At 36.7% G+C, this 24,459-nt stretch overlaps 1 protein-coding gene across 3 annotated transcripts in view; it reads left to right on the top strand.

Moving 5' to 3' along the window:
• slc24a4b (solute carrier family 24 member 4b) overlaps positions 1 to 24,459 on the top strand; it is a 48,150-nt gene that overhangs the window by 1,944 nt on the left and 21,747 nt on the right. For all 3 annotated transcript variants that reach the window (XR_014200172.1, XR_014200173.1, XM_082147213.1), the window contains exons 2-3: positions 3,685 to 3,798; positions 20,135 to 20,211. Coding sequence is in view for 1 of the 3 variants with exons in the window: in XM_082147213.1 (XP_082003339.1) it covers positions 3,685 to 3,798; positions 20,135 to 20,211 (191 nt within the window). In the remaining 2 variants the exon portion in view is untranslated. The remainder of the gene's footprint in view (positions 1 to 3,684; positions 3,799 to 20,134; positions 20,212 to 24,459) is intronic.

Below are 24,459 nucleotides of genomic sequence, written 5' to 3'. Positions count from 1 at the left end.
GGTTATGGTAAGGGGCGGGACATTTCCCAAACACACTCGAAGCGCTTGACCAATCACAACACACTGATCCAGCCGACCAATCAGAGCACAGTGTGCTTTTCAGAAGGAGGGGCTTCTTGAGACAGGAACTAAACAGGGATGTGTTTCCCGAAAGCATCGTTAGCCAACAATGGTCGCAAGTTTCGTCGTTATCATCATAGTTCAACGAGTCTGTGTTTCCCGAAACCATCGTTCCAACGAACATTTGCAAACAGCATCGCAAAGTGTGTGTTTGGAACGACAGCGTCGACCTGTGGTTAGAAGAGTAGTTTCTAGTTTGTATGACATGTGGACTCAATAAATCCTTATCTTGAGCAAAATAAGCAAGCTGACATTCAGTGCAATCTGTATCTTTTATTTAGAATACATTCAAATGTAATTTACGTCTTTTAGTTTGTCAAGAGATTTAAAGCACCGTTTTTGAAGAGTGCACATGTGCGAACGTGAACGAGCCTATGACTGAATCTGGAAATAAAGCAAAATAACTGAGAAAAATGAGAAATAGTCCTCAGATGCCATGTCTGTCATTTATAGCTAAACATCTAGTGTTAATTCAATCTCAAACAGATTCATTAAAAGTAGTTATTACTCCACCACGTGCGTGAGGTTGAACAACCAATTTGCGACAATACAGTCTTCTGACTAGCTTGATTTCTTCAACTTTGCTTCATACTATAGTTAAACAGCGAGTTACGGTGTTGTGTGGGAAACGCATTCTTAGAGCGTTATTGACAGACTGGGAAGAGAGGAGAATATGTAGGAAATATGAGAATATGAACAATGGAGAATATGTAAAAAAAACAAAAAAAAACAATCAAGCATGAAAGCCTCTTCTAGTAGAGCCCAAAAACAAAATCAAGACTTTGTAAAAGAGCATAATAGATCCCGTTTAACCCGGTTTTCCAGTTTGTATTTATTATAACAAAGAATTTTGCTGTTACAGCAAGTATTTTAACAATTGATTCTCCCCCCAAACAAAGTTAACATTTGTTCATTAAGAAGTGACATGTGAGCACATCACTGTTAGGACAGCAGTTTGAGAATGTTTCAATAATTACATTTTAATTAAGAAAACAATCAGTTCCTGTTTATACTGTAAATTCGAAATAATTTCGACTTCTTGCTCACTTGTTTGCCTCTGTGAAGTGAAGTATTGCACGCTGAATGTCGTCACACAGTGTGTCCTGGGCTGATCTTGTGTTCACAGACACACGAGTGTTCAGATTTCATGAAAGATTTATTCATCTGAATCTTTTATAGCAGCCTTCCAAATCTGGTTAAAAAATCATTACAATTGTCCAAATGTGCATGCATAATTCACCGCCATAATGTGGTGTTTGCCAGGGTGTTGTTATGCAGATGTTCTGGGGTGTTTCTGGGTTAGTTTCTGCTTAATGATCCAAGTCAAAACCCTCAAATGTCTCGATGTGACTCGGATCCCTCCTTCAGTGAGGGTTTCGTCTGCATGTCTATCATCCACCAAGTGAAAAGTCTGATCTAGACAAGCGCAAACAAGCCGCTCGATCTGAGGTATCACTCGTGCCTGTGGCTCACACCGAAAAGTAATGCTCAAATTAAATGTAAGCCTTCTGCATCAAACACAAAGACGTTAATTACAGTAAAAACAAGAAGCTTAAAAGATTATTCTGCACTGATACCGTACAGACAATAGTAAATCTGTTTCGACGCACGACGTTTACCGTCAGAAACATGAATGTCTGTTCTTGACAATAACTTGAAAGCATGTGTGTGTTTGTGAACGTCAGACTCAGAGCCTTTATAATGGTTCAGGAACGAAAGATCAAAGACAGAGGGAATATATGCAGTCCTCCCTTTTGAATCAGGCAGATCCTGTTTTCTTCTTGTAGCTTGAGGAGAAAAGAAAAGCTATACTGTCACTCTTATTTGTCCCTATTTTTCCTCATTTTATGTTTTATTTTTTCCCGATCAAAACAAGGTTGGAAAGTGAAAACGCTCTCTTTTCTTTGCATGCTTGTTCTGAACTGTTCCAGAGCTCTGTAATTGAGTTCTTTTGTGAGACGGCTTTGTCCTGGAGCAAGTCAGGTAGTCCATGAGTGTCTCATCAGCCTTTCAGGACAGGCGTTTTGGGCTGAATTTAGGCCGGTTTAGTTTAATTGACACCCTGTGATTGAACCAAAAAGCTGCCGTGGAGCAAACGCTGCCGGCGCCGCTCACTCATTCAGAAAAGAAAATGATTCATTTATCTTATAGTAGAACACATTAAAGAAAAAAGTTTTCTGTGTTATTACTTTATGCCTGAAAAATGAACATTCAGTGGGCGGGATCATGCAGGATTCTGTGCTGTCACTCAAATACTTTGAAGCCAATGAGGTTCAGCTCTCTAGGCCTGTATAGTAGCTTGCGCGTTGAATTAAGCAGTGTATAATTCTATTCTGATGGTGGTAGAAACAATATTTAATATTTATGGTTAGTATTTAAAATAATATAAATAATATTTATACGACTTCAGATTTTTTTAAGTCTACATTTATGTGAATAAAGTCGATTATAAGACGTCGACTAGTCGCTGATGACGTCATTAATGAAGAAATAAGCCTGAACCTCGAGCCGAGTCTCAAACGCGTGTTTTCTTGTTCACAGTTATAATATTAATCATAATGTTAAGGCATTTGACATAACAGCTTATTTTGATCAGTTCTTTTGTCTTTTGGTCGTTATATTTCTCACAGATTTCTGCTCGTTCTAAATCAGATCCAGATAAAGTGCAGACACAGTAAAGATTACATTTATATGAATGCATTAGTGAGAGAGCGATTGCGTGTGAATTAATTCTCCCTGGCAGCGTCTCTCTTTAATAATAGTGAAGCTGTGGGAGAAATACTAAGAAATATATGCTAGAACTTTTCAGTTTCTAAGATATTTTCTTGATAAATCACAGAACGGTGTTGACAATACATTTCTGCGCTACTGGCATTTTTTTTTGGTGTGTATTCAATAATATTATTGATTCAACTGCACTGACACTAACAAATGAGAATAAAATATGAAGAAAAATGATGCTTACTTTGCAACATCAATACTGTTATTGAACCAAATTGAATTAACATTGAGTTAATGACACTATTGTCTTCTGTAGAGATTTTTATAGCTGAATTAAACTCATTTCATAATTGATGAACTTTGCAACATTGACCTAAACTGTTTTCTGAAGAGAAGCTTTACAGCTACAATTGAATTTGTTTCATAACTGATGGATTTTACAACATTATTTTCCTGTTTATTAATGCTAAGCTGCTGTATAAAGCGCTATATACTAGTTTAATCTAATATTTTAATTTGTATATTTATTTATGGTTAATATTTAGATTAATATGAATAAGATATTTATAAAAATTAAATGTGATACATGTAAAAAAATTGTTTACCACATCAAAAAATATTTAAACGAGTCATTATGTTCAGTTCCTAGACTACTTTTTCATATCATAATCAAACATATGATAAAAGTAACTCCTTATTTTTGAGAGTTATAGTCTTAAATGTGCTATTTAAAGGGATAGTTCACCCAAAAATTAAAACCTATCCATTTATCATGTTGTTCCAAACCCATATATCTTTCTTTCTTCGTTGTGTAGTGATTTGACCGATGTTTTGTTTTTCTAGGTCATGGCATGATTGCGGAGGAGTCTCATATGGAATCACATGACCACTGGGGGCGACGGCTGATGTCATCGACACCCGATAATGTGACGGAGGAGAAAAACTGCACAGAGCCAGGTGAGGTGACATCTCATCTCATCATATATTGCCTAAATTAAAATATATTGTTTCTGTAGATGTAATAAACATCTTTAAATTAATAGTTTTATATTTCTCAATGGCTTTTAAAGGGGTGGTATAATGCCCTTTTCACAAGATGTAAAATAAGTCTCTGATGTCCCCAGAGTGTGTATGTGAAGTTTTAGCTCAAAAATACCCCACAGATATTTTTATATAGCATGTTAAAATTGTCACTTTTTGAGGGTGAGCAAAAACACACCGTTTTTGTGTCTGTTCCTTTAAATGCAAATGAGCTGCTGCTCCCGGCACAGGGGGCGGAGCTACAACAGCTTGTGTCCTTTTACCTCACACACACATGCACTGAAAATTTCAAAAACTTTTAGCCTTTTATGTTCAAACCGAAACCAGAAAGATGGAGAGACTCAAGAAGAAGAGACAACATGTAGAAGTAACAGGACATTTCTGAATGGTTAGTTGATGAATTTATGTAGCTTATGTGTAGTTATCTTCTAGTCATTGATTAGCATATTCTGTCATGATAATCTATAAATCGCGTTCCGGGGGGCGGGGTTTATGTAAATTCTAGGGTTGGTGATGTCACTAACCCAGGAGGAATGTGGTGTAGTCTCTACCAGCCGTTTGTTGTAGTCCTTAAAAAGCAATTTCTTTAAAAGCAAATATCTCCCTTTGCTTTGAACTTTGAGCGTTGTAACTTTGCAGATGTTGTTTATGCTCAAACAGCAACATTACACACTAACTAAAGTTAGAAAAGTCAAATCATATTCAACCACCCCTTTAATTCAATTATGTCATTCTCAATGCTTCATGGGAAAGAGTAGGGAAAGAGTAGTTCTTTCCCTCATTAAAGCTCACAGTCGTGAAAAAAAAAAAGTTTTGCTTCAAATCAATGTTTGTAGTGTTGGGATTCACCTTGTAGCTGGTTGGTTTGGTTCATGACTTATAATGCTTTTTTAAAATCTCTATGGGAAAAATACTTCTGGAACCAACGTCACGGAAAAAGTGGTTGAATACATTAATGCATAATAAATTGTAGTTTTAAAATTATTCAGTGATTCGTTCACAACAATGGCTGCCATTTTACAACCAGCTCACTGTTTTCAGTTTGTTCAGTTCCCCATTTATTTATTTTTTATTTGACATAGACATTACAATTACATTGGACGAACCATATGCATTTGCTTGGGTGTTTTAGCACACATGCTAATTTTCAACATTTAGGTTCTTTGAGACGCCACTAATGACCAACCAGGAATTATCTTCAGTTTTTGGTTAATCAGCAGATGGAAAACTTCACAGAAGCTCGTTAAAGTGTGCAGTAAGAGCTTTGACGAGATTTTAACTCCATGTCAGGCTGTTTTTGTAACTCCAGTGAGATTTAAGGTTTAATGTGACTTTGCTGTTCACTTGTGGAAGTTTTAATCAGCTTTGGGCCGGAGAGAAAGGCCTGCGTTTAGCTGACACTCGTTTTCTTCGGAGTGCACTCTTTCCCGGACTTACGGATGTTATTCCGACTGCGGTTGTTCTCATTAAATTCTTTCGAAACCCAAATTAAATATCTAATTTTAACTGTGGATGTTCTGTTTGTTCAGCTTTATACATTTTAAGTCAGGCATAATTTATAAGCGAATCTGCACTGAGGTGTTTGATGTCGCTCGTCTTTATGACTGTGGAACTTCATTTCAAGCATATTCAAGCATTTCCAAGCATATTCAAGTATATTCAAGCATATTCAAGGATATTCAAGTAATTTTACCTGTGTTAGCCCCTGTTTACACCTGGTATTAAGATGTCTTTTGGTCAATCGGATCACAGACAAGGGAGACGCATACCCGTTTACACCTGGTGTTTTAATCCGTCTCTTTTGTCCACTTTCATCCACTTCTGTCCTGATTTTTTCCGATATAATGGATGAAATATACTCACGCAATTTACATATGAACACGACTGGAGAACACAGAGAAACACACGGAGAGCATCAGCTTTAGTTTCTGCTCTGACAGCCTCAAGACCAGCCGAACGCTGTGAGTGTGTGTTAGACACCAGGAATGGAGAGAGAACATTGTGTTTGGTACGTTTTTCATCTTCAAACCAAACTTGAGTCTTCAGTCGACAGAGTTTAAATCCCGTCTGGCTAGCGCTCTTCCTATAATGTTTATGCATCAGGTCAGTAAGAGGAGAGTAGACGGTCTTTTGTGGCTGTTTGAACACATTCGACCTCATGAGTGTTTACATTGCAAAAGCAATCCGGTCAAATGTGTTTTCATCTACCTCTGGAAGTGGTCAGAAGTGGACAAGCTCAAACCGTTTTACACTCCTGTATTTAGCGTCGTCCACTTGTGATGCGATTGACCAAAACGCATCTTAAAGGGATACTCCACTTTTTTCGGAAATATGCTCATTTTACAACTCCCCCAGAGTTAAACAGTTGAGTTTTACCGTTTTAGAATCCATTCAGCCGAACTCCGGGTCTGACGGTACCACTTTTAGCATAGCTTAGCATAGACCATTGATTCTGATGAGTCCAGTAGCATTTCTTTCAAAATGACCAAAGAGTTTCAATATTTTTCCTATTTAAAACTTGACTCTTCTGTAGTTAAACCGTGTACTAAGACCGACGGAAAATGTAAAGTTGCTAAGATAACAACATGATCCTTAATAATCATAAAAATGCAACTAGCACTCTTAAAAAGAAATGTTTTCACAGTGATGCCATAGAAGAACCATTTTTGGTTCAATGAAGAACTTTTCAGCAATCAGTTCAGCTAGCAATAGTGAGCAAGCTTTGAAAGCATTAGATCCCACCCTTAGTTCAAGAGCGTCTCTAAAGCCACGCTTCCTTCAAAACACATGAACACGTACAACAGAGATGAGAGGCATTAAATTACCTCATGTCTCGATGCACATAACACTACAATTATAATGAACGTAAACAACTTTCAGAGCTCGGAAGTGCTCTGAAGTTCGGCATTGATAGTGTTGACATATAAATGCGTAAATCCGAGTCTGAGATATACTAAATGTACATGCTTTTAAGCCCCCCTGTGGTGAAAATCAAGCTTTTAATGTTGTTTATATGTCTATGTGGTGTTTTTAATATGCTTTAAGACAAACCATGTGTAAATTCATAAGTTGACAGCATTGCTGAGTATTTTCTCCTTAAAACTGCAGTGAACCAAAGACAGTCTTGAAACCGCTGGTGTTTCTGATGTCACAAACTACCTTGCAACCAATCAGATCAACGTGTGATCGTCAGCGAGTGGATCTCTAAACTGAGTGAGTGAGTGGAGGCGGGGCTCATTTGCATATTTATAGAACCGCGCATACTAAATGAGGCATGGGTGTCGAGTTACATTCAAGCTATTTTAAGGCATGAAGGAAAAAACTTTTAAATATGTCATTTTGGTGATCAAAGATGAGTTTTAAGTGATAAATTATTGACTACAGGGGGACTTTAATATTTAGACTTCTATTATTGATTGCTTTCAGGATGTGAAAAGAGTTTCAACCAGAATAACAAAAAGTGTTTATCAAATAAAGTATTTTTTTCTTAGTGTGAAGAACATTTTAAAGGGGTGTGTAATGTTGCTGTTTGAGCATAAACAACATCTGGAAAGTTACAACGCTCAAAGTTCAAAGCAAAAAGAAATTACTTTTTAAGGACTACAACAAACGGCTGGTAGAGACTACATGACATTCCTCCGGGGTTAGTGACATCACCAACCCTAAAATTAACATAAACCCCGCCCCCGGAACACGATTTATAGACTATCAAGACAGAATATGCTAATCAATGACTAGAAGATAACTACACATAAGCTACATAAATTCACCAACTAACCATTCAGAAATGTTGTCTACATGTTGTCTCTTCTTCTTGAGTCTCTCCATCTTTCTGGTTTCGGTTTGAACATAAAAGGCTAAAGGTTTTTGAAATTTCCAGTGCATGTCTGTGTGAGGTAAAATGACACAAGCTCTTGAAGCTCCACCCTCTGTGCCGGGAGCAGCATCTCATTTGCATTTAAAGGGACAGACACAAAATCGGTGCGTTTTTGCTCACCCTCAAAAATGAACAATTTTAACATGCTATATAAAAATATCTGTGGGGTATTTTGAGCTAAAACTTCACATACACACTCTGGGGACATCAAAGACTTATTTTACATCTTGTGAAAAGGGCATTACACCACCCCTTTATTAAAATAATGAAAATGTTTCCACTACAAAGACATTTTTGTGCAATTAAAAAAAAAAAGGTTCTTCAGCCTTTAATGCTAATAAAGAAGGTTTTGAGGTTAGAGCAAGAGTCACGTTTTGTTCATCTTTGTCTGTACGTGAGCTCCAGGTCAGCTATTTTTAACATTAAAACTTTTGCATTTTTAATTATTTTTTGACTGTTCAATCATCCAGCAAAGAGAACAGGAGAAGCTGGCTTCAAGTAACTCAGGATTTTCCTTCCAGTCGACATATTTCTGAAATAAAAACGCTTATCTGTGAAACTCCAGTGACGGCGCACCTCTGAATCTGCAGCTCTCCGTTTGTCTTTCTCACCTCGTACTTTTGCCACTAAGTTTTCAATCTGAGTTGCAGTGTGCCAGTTGACAAGATTACAAGCTGGAAATCTTGTAATCTCTGAAGATTACAGTTTACTCTTTCCTTCTCTTCTTCAGCATGTAGTGCAAACGGTGATGAGATCCTGTTTCTCTCTTCTTCACCTTCTTCATGGCCTCATTTTCGTGTTTTATGTCGTCTATGACAATGCAGCTTTAATATCAAACTTGATTTTGTGTGCTTTTTGCCCATGCGTGTGTTGTCGCTAAGCTTTGCATCATGTTGCTAGGGTCTTTCGAGTGTTTTCTAAGGAATTTTAAATGTCCGCTAAAATATCACGTGTAAATGTAATGTTCATTTTCGTGGTGCAAGAAGATTGTAAGAACGTTGCCTGGTCTGATGAGTCTGGATTTCTGCTGTCATTCAGATGTTCGGGCCAAAATTTGGTGAAAACAACATGAAAGCATGAATGATCCTGTCCTGTATCAGCGGTTCAGGTGCTGATGCTGTAATGGGTGACTCACTTTGGACTCTTAGTACCAATTGAGCTTTGTTTAAACGCCACAGCCGACCTGAGTATTGTTGCTGATCATGTCTATCCCTTTATGACCACAGTGAATCATCTTCTGATGGAAACTTCTAGCAGGATAACACAGACGTCACAAAGCTCAAACCCAGCTAACAATTTTATGTTCCCAGAACGTTCCCAGAGGTTCCCTTAAGGTTAGGGGAATGTTCCGGGAACGTTCCTTTTAAAATAACCTACAGGGAACGTCCCTAGAACATTCTTGTTTGGTTCCCAAAAAATAACCAATACGGGAACGTTAGGGGAACGTTCTGTGTTTGCTGGGAATCATCTCAAACTGGTTTCTTGATCATGACAGTGAGTCTCTAAACTCAAACGGCTCCACAGTCTCCAGATCTCAGTCAAGTAGAGCAGATTTGAGATGTGGAGGAACGAGAGATTCACATCATGGATGTTCAGACGACAAATCTGCAGCAACTTTCATGACAATATGGAGCAATATCTCTGAGGAATGTTTCCAGCACCCTGTTGATTCTCTGACACGAAGAATTAAGGCAGTTTTGAAGACAAAAGCGGGTCTAACCGGTGCTAGCAAGTGTATCTAATAAAGTGACCTGTGAGTGTGTATATATGGGCATAAAGGGGCAAATGAAGTAGTATTTTATTTCTGTCAGGACCACTATCGTCAAATACGAATGACCATTAGCATATAGTTAGGATTGACGGTATGGTTCTGTTCTGGGCAGCCTTGCATGGATAAGAGCAGCAATAGGGTAAACAGAACAGAACCAACAATAATTTATTGCAAATATGTCAATATTTTAATGTACAACATAATTCGAGAATTTATTCTGATTCAAGGGGAATCAAAATGCCTAATCCTGACTGACGAGAGGTGGAGCTGGGGAGGGAGGAGGGTAATTCGCTCCTGAGAAACCCGATAGCTGTTTATAATACTGAAGGAGCTTATATATGTATACAGTGATGGTGAATTTGATTTCATCAAGTACAACATGTTCCTGGATCAACATCTTTGTTGATCCTGGAACAACATTCCAAACAACCAATCAAATCGGAGGGACAAGTTTATAGTTTATGTCAAGTTTAGACTTACAACCAGGGTTGGGTGCTTCTACATCAGTGTTATTCACCCATTATTTCCCTCTGATTTAAGGGATAAGTCATGGGTTATGTTAGGGTTAGGGGTAAGGATAGGGTTAGGATTACATTTTTGTTCTGAAATGTTCCAGGATCAGCAAAATATGTTGATCCAGGAACTGGATTCTTACTTGGCAAAATCACGGTGATCATACAGTGATAGGCGTCGTATTCCTAGGTAGACGTGGATGTATAATAATGTAAATAATGGTTACAGAGAGTGTGAAGTGATATGGCATTCGCGTCATGTAGTAAGTCGTATGGTCCTGTATGCAGATTTGTGTTATGAAATGATGTATTTGCTCTGTGTTATGTAAGTCAGGGCTGTGTGGATATACTCTGCGCATTTAACAAGCTGCTTTTGGCCTAAAAAGTTGGTTTCACGGAAAAAGAGAAACACATTTCGTTTGCGATGAGACTGAGGGCAGTTGTTCTGGTACCGGTCAGTGATGAGTCAGCGTCACAAAGCCTGGAGTCATCAGTCTGAGCACAGAGCAACTGTGTGTCCTTTAACCCCCACCGTCAGACATTTCAGAGCACAGATTATGTGCATTTATACTAGGAATGGCTCTGGACTTGTTCATTAGTGAGTTTATCTGATTAATTTAGAGACGAAACTTCTTGGAAAAGGGTTTTAGTGCGCTGACAGTGTAACGTTGAAAATCTCTCGAATTTATACTTTGTTTCATACTAAGTGTGTTGAGACCGTATTTAATCACTTGCTTATATGTGCATGACACTTAAACACGCGAGCTTCAGTGACTGTACTAAACTCATGAATATTAATGAGGCAAATGTTTAATTTATGATTTGTTATATTCTAGCACTGCACTGTTTTATACTGTAGGCCTGGAGCTGAGCTTCATAACTCCACTTAAGTGGTTAAAGCAGTGCAAACCCCTTTTCAAAATAACAACATTGCTTTAAAGGTGCTCTAAGCGAAGTCACGCATTTTTTATGCTGAAACATTTTTTTGTCACTAACAGCAAACATCTTCTCACTATCGGCTAGCTGCCTGTCCCCTGAACACACTGTAAAGAAACGCGATCTCTGTAGACAGCCCAGGCTTCACAAACGGCAAGGAAAACAAACTGGCCCAGCCTGGACCGCGAAACATAACAAACAGTGTTCCAGCCAATAACCGACAAGAATGATTTGGGGGTGGGGGTGGGGGGGGGGTTAGTGCGCGTGCACATGAAGGGGGGGTGTGGGGAGAGGAGGAGAGAGAAGCATGAAGAGGGAAGCTAGCTAGAGGAGAGATGTCCTAGACAACGACAACGACTAACGTTAAAAATGTATATTCTTGAGAATTTTTATATGGCCGACACACGACCAAAGAGACGACGTTCCGATGAACGAATAACAAAGAATAGGGAAAAGGAGAAGGAACGCGAAGTCCCGAATTTACATCGGAAAAGCATTCAAAAGGTGTCGAGAACTCCGCCGGCAGAAGGGCTTCCAATCCCACATTCAGGAGGCTCTGTTTCTGCTGGACAGGGTACATCCAGTTTGTTTTTCTAAATGGTTCATGGCTGTTTCAGGAAGCACGGAAGGGAGGGGGAGGGGACGGGATGAGGAGGAGGGAGGGTCGAGCTAGCCTCCGTTTTGTTTGACAATACTTCGAACGTCAACAAGAAGTGACTTCACCCAACATCGCTTTGAGCACCTTTAACCCAGGGTTAAAAACGGTAAACCAATGATTAAGAATAATTAAAAGCTTTTTTAGCTACAATTATTATTCATTTATGTTATGGTTCTGGAATTATTTTTAGTTTGTAAAATAATCTAGATTTATGTGGTTCTAACTTGTATTATATGAATATGAAGTTCTAGATTATTTGTGAATTAAGCTGAGTCATTCTTCTCTCTCTCTCTCTCTCTCTCTCTCTCTCTCTCTCTCTCTCTCTCTCTGCTCTATTACTTCATTATTTAGTTCATTACACACTTGAGCCGTTTGATTTCTCTGCACTGGCCTCTTCTGCTGATGACACTCAAAGTTCACTGGATTCACACTACACACAGACACACACACACACACACACACACACGCGCGCGCGCGCACACACACACACGCACACACACGCACACACACACACACACACACACACACACACACACACACACACACACACACACACACACACACACACACACACACACACACACACACACACACACACACACACACACACACACACACACACACACACACACACACACACACACACACACACACACTGCTCTGTTGACATTTTTGTATTAAACCTGAGCTTTATTATTTATACTTATATGGTGTTAAAATAATACTTAAAACATATGGATTGTGAATATTTAAAGCCTTGCTTCTTTATAAAGACATCACTTCATTTGCAAAGAGGTCTAATATAATTCATGAACATGTAAATTATGGATAATATAATATAATATAATAATACATAATAGTAATAATAATATGATGAAGAAATATATATATAAAAAATTATATTACATAATTAAAATAAATAATAATTACATAATAATATTTGTAAAATTGTGATTAAAATTAATGAATGATTGATTACAAGTTTAATTATATAATAATACAATTATGGTTAATATCATTATTAGTATAATTTCATTTATTATTTCTATTTTCATATATATATATATTTTTCTTATATAGCCTATGTATCTTATATATTATTATTATTTATTGTATAGTTTCTTTTTTAATTTATGAATTATATAAATTATGTAATATTATATTTTGTATATTACATATTAAAACAAAATATTATAATTTTACAATGAATGTACATTTCATCATATAAAGCATTTTATGTGTATTTTTGCAACATGTTCTGGTTTTGTAAGTACATTCATTAAGCGTCCAGCACTGCGAACTCATTCTGTTATCTGTGCAGATGCAGTTCTGATTTCTCCGTAAGCCTTTTGATTTTGTAAAGAGCTTGTGTCGGTTCACACATGAGTCTGCAACAGATGTCCCATCCACTGATCTCGCTTACGCAACACGCAAATACTTTTGAAATACTACAGGATCAGACGTTAATTGCATTATATTCTAACACAGGGCCGGCCCGCGGCATAGGCGGTATAGGCAAATGCTAAGGGCGCCACTCATCCATAGGGGCGCCAGAATGAGTGAACGAGTGAATTTTTTTTTTTTTTTTTACATATTTTTTTTTATAATAGGCTACTATTTTAAAACCATTCATTCGAAATACTACCAAATAAAGCAAAAAAAAAAAAAAAAAAAATCCGGCTCTTCAATCTTCCCCCGCCCATCGAGTGCTTGAAGTGCGTCAGAAACAGAGCGCGCGCGCGATCAGTTGTTGGTAATTTGTTGTGTAGCGTGCGCGACGCCGCATCCAATGTAGACAGCTTTGCTTTTGTTAACACACAGCTCGTAGAAACGGGCCTGGCAGCTCGCGCCAGTTCTAGACACGGTGAAAGTTTCCTGATTGTGACGGAAGGCCGAATTTACATGACACATTATAAATGAGCATAGTCTGCGATAGATACAGTGCCAAAAAGAAGAGAAGAGGATAAAGACAGAGGTAAAGAGATGTAGTGAATGAACAATTTATTGCATAGGAGTAAGATACTACAATTTCATGGCAGTTATTTTTACCTTAAACTTAATGTTAGCAGTTGTTCTGAGTTCTGAGTCCCCAGACTGTGATTTTGTACAATCATGTCAGTTTTAAGACGCATTTTTTATTATCACTTTTTTATTAATGTTTTACTCTACAGTTGTGCAGTTTTTGGGGGATACAGTACAGGCCAAAAGTTTGGAAACATTACTATTTTTAATGTTTTTGAAAGAAGTTTCTTCTGCTCATCAAGCCTGCATTTATTTGATCAAAAATACAGAACATTTTTTAATATTGTGATATATTATTACAATTTAAAATAATTTGTTTTCAATTTATTATACTTTAAATTATCATTTATTTCTGTGATGCAAAGCTGAATTTTCAGCATCATTACTCCATTCTTCAGTGTCACATGTGACATCCGGTCTATCACATGATCCTTTAGAAATCATTCTAATATGATGATTTATTATGAGTGTTGGAAACAGTTCTGCTGTAGTGTGTGTGTGTGTGTGTGTGTATATATATATATATATATATATATATATATATATATATATATATATATGCATATATGCTAAATCATGAACACAATGACAGGGTGAAATGGGCTGTGATGCATGGGGCGCCAGGTAAAATCTTGCCTAGGGCAGCAAATTGGTCAGGGCCGGCCCTGTTCTAACATGACAGCATGTCAAATTCATCCAACTTAACTTTTAAACTTCATTGTTATGAACGATGCGGCAAATCATCAAGTTACATGTTGATTTTCTAAGCAACCAGAACTTGAATTGCACTTACAAACCCATTGATTTATAATAGAAAGAGTTACAGAACCAGGTTTAGGGATATTGATCACTAATTATTGCTAAAGAAATGTCCAAGGTCATGGCATTGATTCATCTCGAATGCTTTGTTTAAGTGCATGTTCCTCCTAACTGATAATCTGGACATCTTTGGCTCTCGCTCAGCATATGGTCATGTCATGTGTAGGACACTTATCTTCACATTACTGGAAGCTGACGCGATCTTCCCAGCATGCTCAGACGGAATATTCACGCTTAGCAAAATTGCGTGCGATGATTGTAATCTTGTGAGACGCAGTGAGCCAGAACACTGTGGTCAAACGTCCGTGAACGAGCGAGGCGTGCACGTTAACCACGACGCAATGGAGAAGCGCGCGTCCACACTGACCCATTGTGAACGCTTGATTCGCATTAGCGGCGTGATGAACACAGATGAGTCTGAGTCTCAGGAGACACACATGAAGAACCTCTGATGAGTGTTTATTACAGTCCAGAAAACACTCAAAGCATGTTCTTCACTCATTACGTGAATCTGCAGTGACAATGTTTGCTGCATAAAACTAAGCTATTTGTTTTAAATGCTTGATTTAGTGACATAACTCAATTCACGCAGTGTGTTCAATATTGTTTACAGAATAGTATAATATTGTGAACACAATGCAATTTCCCATTACCAAAAGTTTGGGGGTCAGAATTTATTTATTTATTTATTTATTTATTTGTGAAAGAAGAGGACACTTTAAATTGATCAAAAATGACAGTAAAAGCAATTATAATGTTAAAAAAGTTTTCTATTTCACATCAATTCTGTTGATTTGAACTCTATTCATTAACGAATCCTGAAAAAAATGGATCACCGTTCCCACAAAAAATTGCTGGACACAAACTGTTTTTTAACATTGATAATAATCATAAATGTTTCTTGATCAAATCATCATATTAGAGTGATTTCTGAAGGATCATGTGACACTGAAGACTGGAGTAATGATGCTGAAAATGCAGCTTTGATCACAGGAATAAATTACATTTTAACATACTGTATATTCAAATAGAAAACAGTTATTTTAAATTGTAATGATATTGTACAATTTATTCCCCGTGGTTGGAATAGCATGCTACTATAATACTTTTTGCAGCAGCGCGTTTATTGTGCAGTTTATGTGAATGCAGTGAATATCTCAATGACTCACTGTATTGTTCAGCACACAACCAGAGAACAGTGCTGTATCCCAGTGTGCAATGGACTCAACTTGACCTTGAAACAATATCAGTGAGATTTATTTATTTATCTATTTATTCTGTACATTTCAGTTTTATCATTTATTTATTTATTTATTCTGTGCATCTCAGTTTTGTCTATTTATTTATTTATTTATTTTTAATCTATGCATCTCAATTTTGTTGTTTATTTGTTTAATAATTATTTATTCTGTGCAAATAGAAAACAGTTATTTTAAATTGTAATGATATTGTAATAATATTTTTACTGTATTTTTGAGCAAATAAATGCATTCTGGTGTGCATAATCGTATCAACCCCTAATTTTTTAATGCTAGTGCACTTTTATAAGCACTATATACTGCAGAATTAGAAAGAATAGAGTTGTAGTTTGCATTTTGAACGCCTCTTTCAATTCTCTTTACATGCTTTGTGTCATTTTTCAATCATTTGCTATGAAAAGTGTTGTTTTCTGCCATTGTTCTTGCTTTTCACTCGCGACACACCAACCCACAACACTAGTGTTTTCATTAGCTTGCTTTAAATGGTAAATGTTCACTGGTTCAAGGGCACTTGCTGTCCTTTGTTTTGCTGGACATGCTCCTAAAAAAACACATGAGGCCTTGTCATGTAAAGCTGTTCCGTTTGTGGATTTCACCGTGATTATTGTGACTCTAATTACGAGCTTAATCACATTAACATAATCACAGTACTCTGTTCAGCACGGTTGTAAATGTGTGAAAACAGACGGAGGAAGGATTTATTGATCATTTAAGATGAAGCTCTAATCACTGCATCGCTGTCCTCGCTCGTGTTTTCAGACCAGGGATATTGATGTGTTCCCCTTCGGACGCACTGTAAAGCTACAGTGAGAGCATGTGTGATGAAATGGAGCATTAAAGTCACCTTCACCTGTGCAGGAGTTGACTCTCTGCTATTCTTAGAGCCGGCTGAGCACAGTGTTGACTCATGGTGAGGGCCGGGCTGCTTTCGCATGTTTTGGCATTTCTAATGACGTCCTGCTGCATTATCAGGATTATCCCCGTGGTCGGAATAGCATGCTACTATAATACTTTTTGCAGCAGCGCGGTTATTGTGCAGTTTATGTGAATGCAGTGAATATCTCAATGACTCACTGTATTGTTCAGCACACAACCAGAGAAAAGTGCTGTATCCCAGTGTGCAATGGACTCAACTTGACCTTGAAACAATACCAATGAGATTTATTTATTTATCTATTTATTCTGTACATTTCAGTTTTTTTTATTTTTTTATTTATTTTTTTATTTTTTTATTTTTTTATTTTTTTATTTATTCTGTGCATCTCAATTCTGTTTAATAATTTGTTTAATAATTATTTATTCTCTGCATCTCAGTTTTGTCTATTTATTTATTTATTCATACTGTGCATGAATCTCAGTTTATTTATTTAATTGTACTGTACAGTTCAATTCTCTCATTTATTTATTTATTCTCTGCATTTATTTTTTGTCATTACTGTAGCTCTTTTATTTATTTATTTATTTATATTGTTCATCTCAGTTTTGTCATTTATTAATTTATATTGTGCATCTCAGTTTTGATGTTTATTTGTTTATTAAATTATTTATTCTGTACATCCCAGTTTTGTCATATATTTATTTATTTATTCTGTGCATCTCAGTGTTGTCATATATTTATTTATTTATTCTGTGCATCTCAGTTTAGTCATATATTTATTTATTTATTTATTCTGTGCATCTCAGTTTTGTCATTTATTTATTTATTTATTCTGTGCATCTCAGTTTTGTCATTTATTTATTTATTTATTCTGTGCATCTCAGTTTTGTCATTTATTTTATTTATTATTTATTTATTAATTCTGTGCATTTCAGTTTTATTGTTTATTTATTAATTTAGTATTTATTAATTCTGTGCATCTCCGTTTTGTCATTTATTTACTTATTCTGTGCATCTGTTTTGTCATTCCTATAGCTGTTTATTTATTTTTATTTAATTTTTGCATATCAGTTTTGTAATTTATTTATTTATTCTGTGCATCTCAGTTTATTTATTTAGTGGATCTCAGTTTTTGTTTAAAATTTACTAACAATTTCTGACTGAAAATTGTTTCCAAGTAAATCCTACACCAAATTTTCTTCAGTCTAGCTTTAGTTAAAAGCATCTGCCAATTGCATATATGTGCATGTAAATGTTCAGAATGGAATAAGCGTACAGCGGTATTTTACTCTGTTGTTGTTGTTGTTGTTGTTTAGTAGTAGGTGAGACAAAACTCATACCTGAGTTATAACAGCCAGATGAACAACGAGAAAAGGTGATCTGATGGTGTTGGTTGTGTTTTAACATAATCATTATTTCACAATCATTTGACGTGAATCTCTGAACTCATAAAGATCCCAATTTACTTGGGAACCTAATTTACCAATTTAGGTTTACTTTATTAATTATAGCAGCACTGTTCTTGCACAGCATAATATTTTGAACTTTTACAATGTAATCCAAAGATTTCTTAAACATGTCTCATATACAAAAAAAAAAAAAAAAAATTGTTTTGATTTAGTTTTTAGACACACAGACATCAAGAATCAGCCTGTGAATCTCAACAATGGTGACAATTATAAAGCATGTTGCAGTGCATTCTGGGTGCCACCAATCAAAACTCATTCATGGCTCCCATTGCTGCATGAATAAATAATGAGCTTATGATCAGAGGTGATCTGTTTGTCACCATTGCTGAGATTCATACGCGAATTCTTGATGTCGGTGTGTGCCTACATAAAAAAGTTTTTTGAAGTTTTTTTTTTTTTAAATTGATTTGATCATATGGATTTCATTGAAAAGGTTACAAATATTATGCTGTACAAGGACAGAGCTGCTATAATTAATAAAGTAAACCTAACTCAGAATTTGGGCTCTATATGAGTTCAGAGATTCAGGTCGAATGATTGTGAAATAATGATTATGTTAAATCACAACCAACACCATCAGATCACCTTTTCTCGTTGTTCATCTGGCTGTTATAACTCAGGTACAGCAGCGAAACAAAATTTTAAAGTCAACGGTTTAAGGGTAAATAGCCCAACTAAAACACACACTGGTCACCATAATGGTGACTTACAATTAAGTTTTTCTCCTTCAGTGATTCTGCTTGTTAACATCACGTGTCTTCAATGTTGGCAATAAAATAAAAAAAATGTAAGGAATTAATTTGATTAATTATTACTCAATTCTAATTTGTTAAATTTAATTAATAATATTGCTTGTAATCTGTTGCCACAATTGTATTGATTAGATATAGCGTATTACTTTTTACAGTGCAATATACACATTATACATTTCTAAACATTTTAAACAGTAGCCTGATCAAATACGAGTCAGTGTCAAATGTTTTATTTCCTGTTCATTTGTCACACTGAAAATGGAAGGTGCATTGCATTGTGGGATCCAGTGTGTCATCAGTGCGCTCTGCTGTATATGTTACATAGAATCTAATTGAAAATGAAGAATAACTGCAATTTTTCAGAAATGATAACTATAGGATTTACTTGGAAACAATTTTCATTCAGAAATTGCTTGTAAATTTTAAACAAAAACTGAGATCCGCTAAATAAATACACTGAGATGCACAGAATAAATAAGTAAATAAATGACAAAACTGAGATGCACAGATGCACACTGGATTACACATGCAATGTTGACGTCATGTGAAAACAATGCATAGTTTACAGTATATACTGTGCAGTATGCAGTACGCTACTCAATCTGTGATATTCTGTCTATCTTCTCTGCTTGAGTATAAACACACACACACACACACACACACACACACACACACACACACACACACACACACACACACACACACACACACACACACACACACACACACACACACACACACACACACACACACACACACACACACACACACACACACACACACACACACATTCACTCCCACATTTGCACTTACAGCTCAGACTGAACGAATCATTTCTGTAACCTCAGATATCAATGATATGTTTGGAAAACATCTGAGAACAAAAGATGTGAAGAGGACAACCAATGCAAACATGCCGTCAAAAGTGGCCTTTCAAACCCGCCTGAATGCAGAAACCCTTCCAGCCCATGTTTATCTCTCTCTCTCGTCTCTGAGTTAGTCCTTTCTGATGGCATTTATCTGTCTTCTTTCTCCAGTCCGTCTCGCTGTGAGCTGGAAATCTCTCCTCTGTTTATGCATCACCAACATTCATGAATAAGTTATTAATTCCTCCAGGTTTGTTAGATAAAAGATGAGGGACAGATAAGTTGTTTTGAATCGTGGTGCACAACGTGAAATTCTCTTAATAAAACTGATTACTGAAACATTGACCTAGAACACCCCAGCAAACGCACAGCAACTCCACAACAAGCCTTGGATCAAATGCATGAATGCAAATGTGTGTTTGTGTTTGTTACAGCCATCCGTGAATTTCCAGATGATGTTTTCACCAATGCCGAACGCAAGAGCGGCGCTGTCATGCTACATATTATAGCGGTAAGAACATCTGTTTGACTCTCTCTTTCCTCAAAACATCAACTGACTAGTCTTTTTATTTTATTTTAAGTTTTGTAAAGGAATGAAGAAGAGAAGTTGGTCATGGTAATGATAAGTCATGATTTAATAGCGTGCAGCTCTTTGCTGTGTTCATCTGGATCTCACTGTGTGGGTTAATCTACTGGTAATATGACTAGATTTAACTCCATCACCCATGAGGAGCACAATTAAAATCTGCCGTGGTTATGTAACGCTGTAATGCTCAGCATTGATGTGTGGGATTTCTGTTTTCCTTTAGCGCCCCCTGTGGCCGGGATTGATCATGGAAATCTGTCTGGAATGCTGAACTATAATTGATGATTTGTGCGACTGTGAAATCATTTCTCATCGAGGGATTGATGCTTTTTATGTCTAAACAGTCAGTTAAATGCTTGATGGATGTTAGTGAGTTTCATTGTTGTTTAAGTGTTTCTTCTCATGGCTTATTTACTATAGCCTAGTTCTGAAGGCAAGGCCGTTGCTTTTTCATGGACAAGCTTACTTAACATGATCATCTTGAAGACTCGTACAAAGAAAATATACAAAATGTGCATTTATGTTATTTTATTGCACTTCAATTTAGATTTCAATTATAAAACATATCTTGAAAACACATGTTTTTTCTCTTCAGAAATCTCCTCTTCTGCAGATTTGCATGCACCAAACTTTATCTTCGGAAGGTTTTTACAGCAGGGTTTTTTCATTCTTCATTCACCTGTATTATATAAAATGATACTTTCTAAAAAATATGGTGAACATTTATTTTTTTCTGGCTGTTGACAGTATTTTCTATAATAATTTAGAGTTATAAAAATAGATCCAAAATCCACTTCCTTAAAAACCTTTAATGTCAACAAAATGAAACTTTTGAAATTTTAAACCCAATGTTCAGATTTCTGTTCTGGAGCTTTATGCAAATTAGCGCATATTTAATTAGATCATTGGCATATTGAAACGAAACATTTCAGAAAACTGTCTATTAGTTCAAATGTTTACCCTGTTCACCCAGAGTTCACCAAATCAGGAATAAAATTTAACTTTTGTCAGTCTTAAAAACCCTTTCAGTCAAATCACATATTCAGTAGTGGCCAAAAGTGATTCAATTAACTTCTGATTCAGAAGTTCAATTAAACCATCAAAATATATTTTATATTTTCTTAAAAATATTTTAAAGATGAGGGAAGAACAAAACACTAAACTTGGTTTAAATATTTCTCTGACAAAATTATTTGGCCAAAAAAACCCACAAACTACAGGCTTTATTATATATTAAAAAAAAGCATTGATACAACATAATCAGTTATTCATATTTTGTTGGTTCTCTCTTGTTTTTGCATGCATGCATTCATTTTTTGTTTTAGTTTTTTTGTTGGACATGCAGCCTGGCCAAAAATTGGACAATCTGCATTATCACAAAAGAAAACAACTGACTACGAGCACAACTACACAATATACTCACAAAATCTTAATTATTTTATATATATATATATATATATATATATATAAAATAATTAAGATTTTAATAATCAAGAATATATATATTTGAATATAGGGTAAAGATACCAATTTCCCTAGCCTGGACATCACTTTTGTCCCGTTAAAAACAGCACGTTTGATTATAGAGGTGGAAAAAGTAAACTGTGTTTTAGTCTAAATAACCGTTATAACGGATACGACCCATGCTATTATGCTGTCTGAAGGTCATCATGGTATTTGCTTGCATTAACTTTGGCTTCAAAATGTGGATAAACAGAAGCTTTTATTGGGTGGGCGGCTCATTAAGCTCGATGAGGAAAGGGTTTGCAGTGAATCCAGATGTGATCCAGAGGTGTGCAGCAGTCAGGCCTGGAGCGCAAGGACACATTGTGCATTCACAGGAGGAGAAACGGGTTCAGTGGAGGAAAGGCCTGACAGAGATGATAAACAGCAGAACAGTTGTGTGTGCCTCTCAGAGGAAGCTTTCATGGCTCAGAGGTTTGCTCTCATATGGTTCTCTATTTCACAGACATGAAAATAAACACATTGGGTCAATAGTTGACGTTCAGAATTGCAAGCGTGACACAGGCTTCTTGTTATTAGTAGAGATGCACCGATGTATCGGCCAATCATATCTGCCGATAAAAGCAATTATTTTCACTATTATATTTTGTCAATCAAAAGTGTGCGGAAAAACGCGTCCAGACTGCAGCAACTGTGTGATGAAAATATCTCTTGTGTTGAATTTAGGGAAAGTTAACGCGACAATAACGCATTAACAGTTAAAAATAGAAGCTGGTTAAAACTATTTGACTCTGTGAATCAAGTTAAAGGGTTCGCTACACTATTAATCGCATGCAATAATCGCTAAGAGGCGAACTTTGTGCTTTGTTACTTCCCATAAGAAACAAAGTAGGCCCACCAGCTTTCCAATTCTGTCCATTTTATCACGACATTCAAACAATAAATGGCGTTTCGACGCTCTTAAATGTGACGTCACGTGACAGATCGCTGTAGCGCCTCAGTTCAAGCGGAGTCTTTTCTTCCACTTTAATACAAGTTTTATCTCGAAAAACATGCATGGATATCAGAAGGTATGTTGAAAGATGCAGTACAGCTCACTGAAATAAAACATGTCTCATGTAATCGCTTGATCAGTTTCAAGTTTCAACCGAGAAAAATGTCAATAAAACAGCTTGTGGACAATGTGTCACTTAAAGGGATACTTCACCTCTGGAAAGATGAATGTGTATTTAAAATAGGTCATTTATGTAGAAGAAATGTGAAATTATTTTTGAATTTGGAGCTTTCTAGACTGAGAAAAGCCAGAATTTTTTGGGGGGGCTTATGTGGATGAAAGACAACAACTCCCAGAATGCACTTGCTTCGCTGCCCTAGGAGGCCACTCCCAAGCCACGCCTACCGGTTAGAGAGCGCAGTTGAAAACAACAAGGCTAGGCTACTAGTGAGTCTCCGTGACGAGTTTGCCCGGGATTTCGAGATCGCCCAAAATGTCCGGGATTCGGCTTTTGCGTTCTACAGTCGCCATTCATTATGTTTACTGTGGCGAGCAGGACGAGGCTGAGGGGCGCGGGAGAACAACATTTTGGACGATCTCAACGGCCGGACATGTCCGGGAAAAAGAGGATGGTAACCCCTACTACTCAGCTTTCTCCTAATACTCAGCTTTCTCCACAGAACAAGAGCCTGTTAGCTTAGCTTCCAAAGAAAGACGGCTGATACTATGTGTACATTCTGTGAGTGAGATCCCTCTATGGGCGGGCTGAAAACATGCGGGACAGCCCCTCCTACTGGCTGTAGTCTTTATGAGAGATTTCTGTATTTTTTGTCTGGAAAAAATCCTCAGATGACGCAAAATGACGATTTTTGCGTCATCGGAGGATTTTTTCCAGACAAAAAATACAGAAATCTCTCATCTCAGGGGGATATGAGGGTGGGAAGCACGGTAATTCGAAAATACTACAGGTTTTCTACTAATACAAAGCTTAATGCTAAATCCTGAAGTATCCATTTAATGTTGCATTTACCTCAGGAACATTATCCAGTGTTCACATTTCGTTAGTTAGCTATATATATATAGACCCTTTCCAAAAAATTTGAATATCATGGAAAAGTTTATTTATTTCCATAATTCCATTCAAAACGTTAAACTTCCATAGATTATAGATTCAGGGCCCACAACTTAAACGATTTCAAGTATTTAGTTGTTTATTTGTACATAATTTGGGCTTCCAGCTCATAAAACCCATGAAAACAGGATTTAATTTTTTTTTGAATATTACATGAAATCACACACTAATTACACAGTAATACCATGGTCATTGAACCAGGTTTTGGTTCTTTTGGCAGTGTGGGCAGGTGCAAATCTTGCTGGAAAATGAAGGAAGCATGAAGTGCTCTGGAAATGTCCTGGTAGACGGCTGCGTTGACTCTGGATTTAATAAAGCACAGTGGACCAATGTCCTCTTTTCTGATGAGAGCAAATTTTGCACCCAGAGTCTGGAGGAAGAATAGAGAGGCACACAATCCAAGATGCTTGAAGTCCAGTGTGAAGTTTCCACAGTCTGTGTTGGTTTGGGGAGCCATGTCATCGGCTGGTGTTGGTCCACTGTGCTGCACTTCATGCTTCCTTCATTTTCCAGCAGGATTTGCACCTGCCCACACTGCCAAAATAACCAAAACCTGGTTCAATGACCATGGTATTACTGTGTG

The sequence above is a fragment of the Leuciscus leuciscus genome, assembly GCF_965113295.1.
Source record: "Leuciscus leuciscus genome assembly, chromosome: 19".
Taxonomy (NCBI): Eukaryota; Metazoa; Chordata; class Actinopteri; order Cypriniformes; family Leuciscidae; genus Leuciscus; species Leuciscus leuciscus.
Note: the sequence above shows the minus strand (reverse complement) of the source record. Positions and strands in the feature narration are given on the sequence as shown.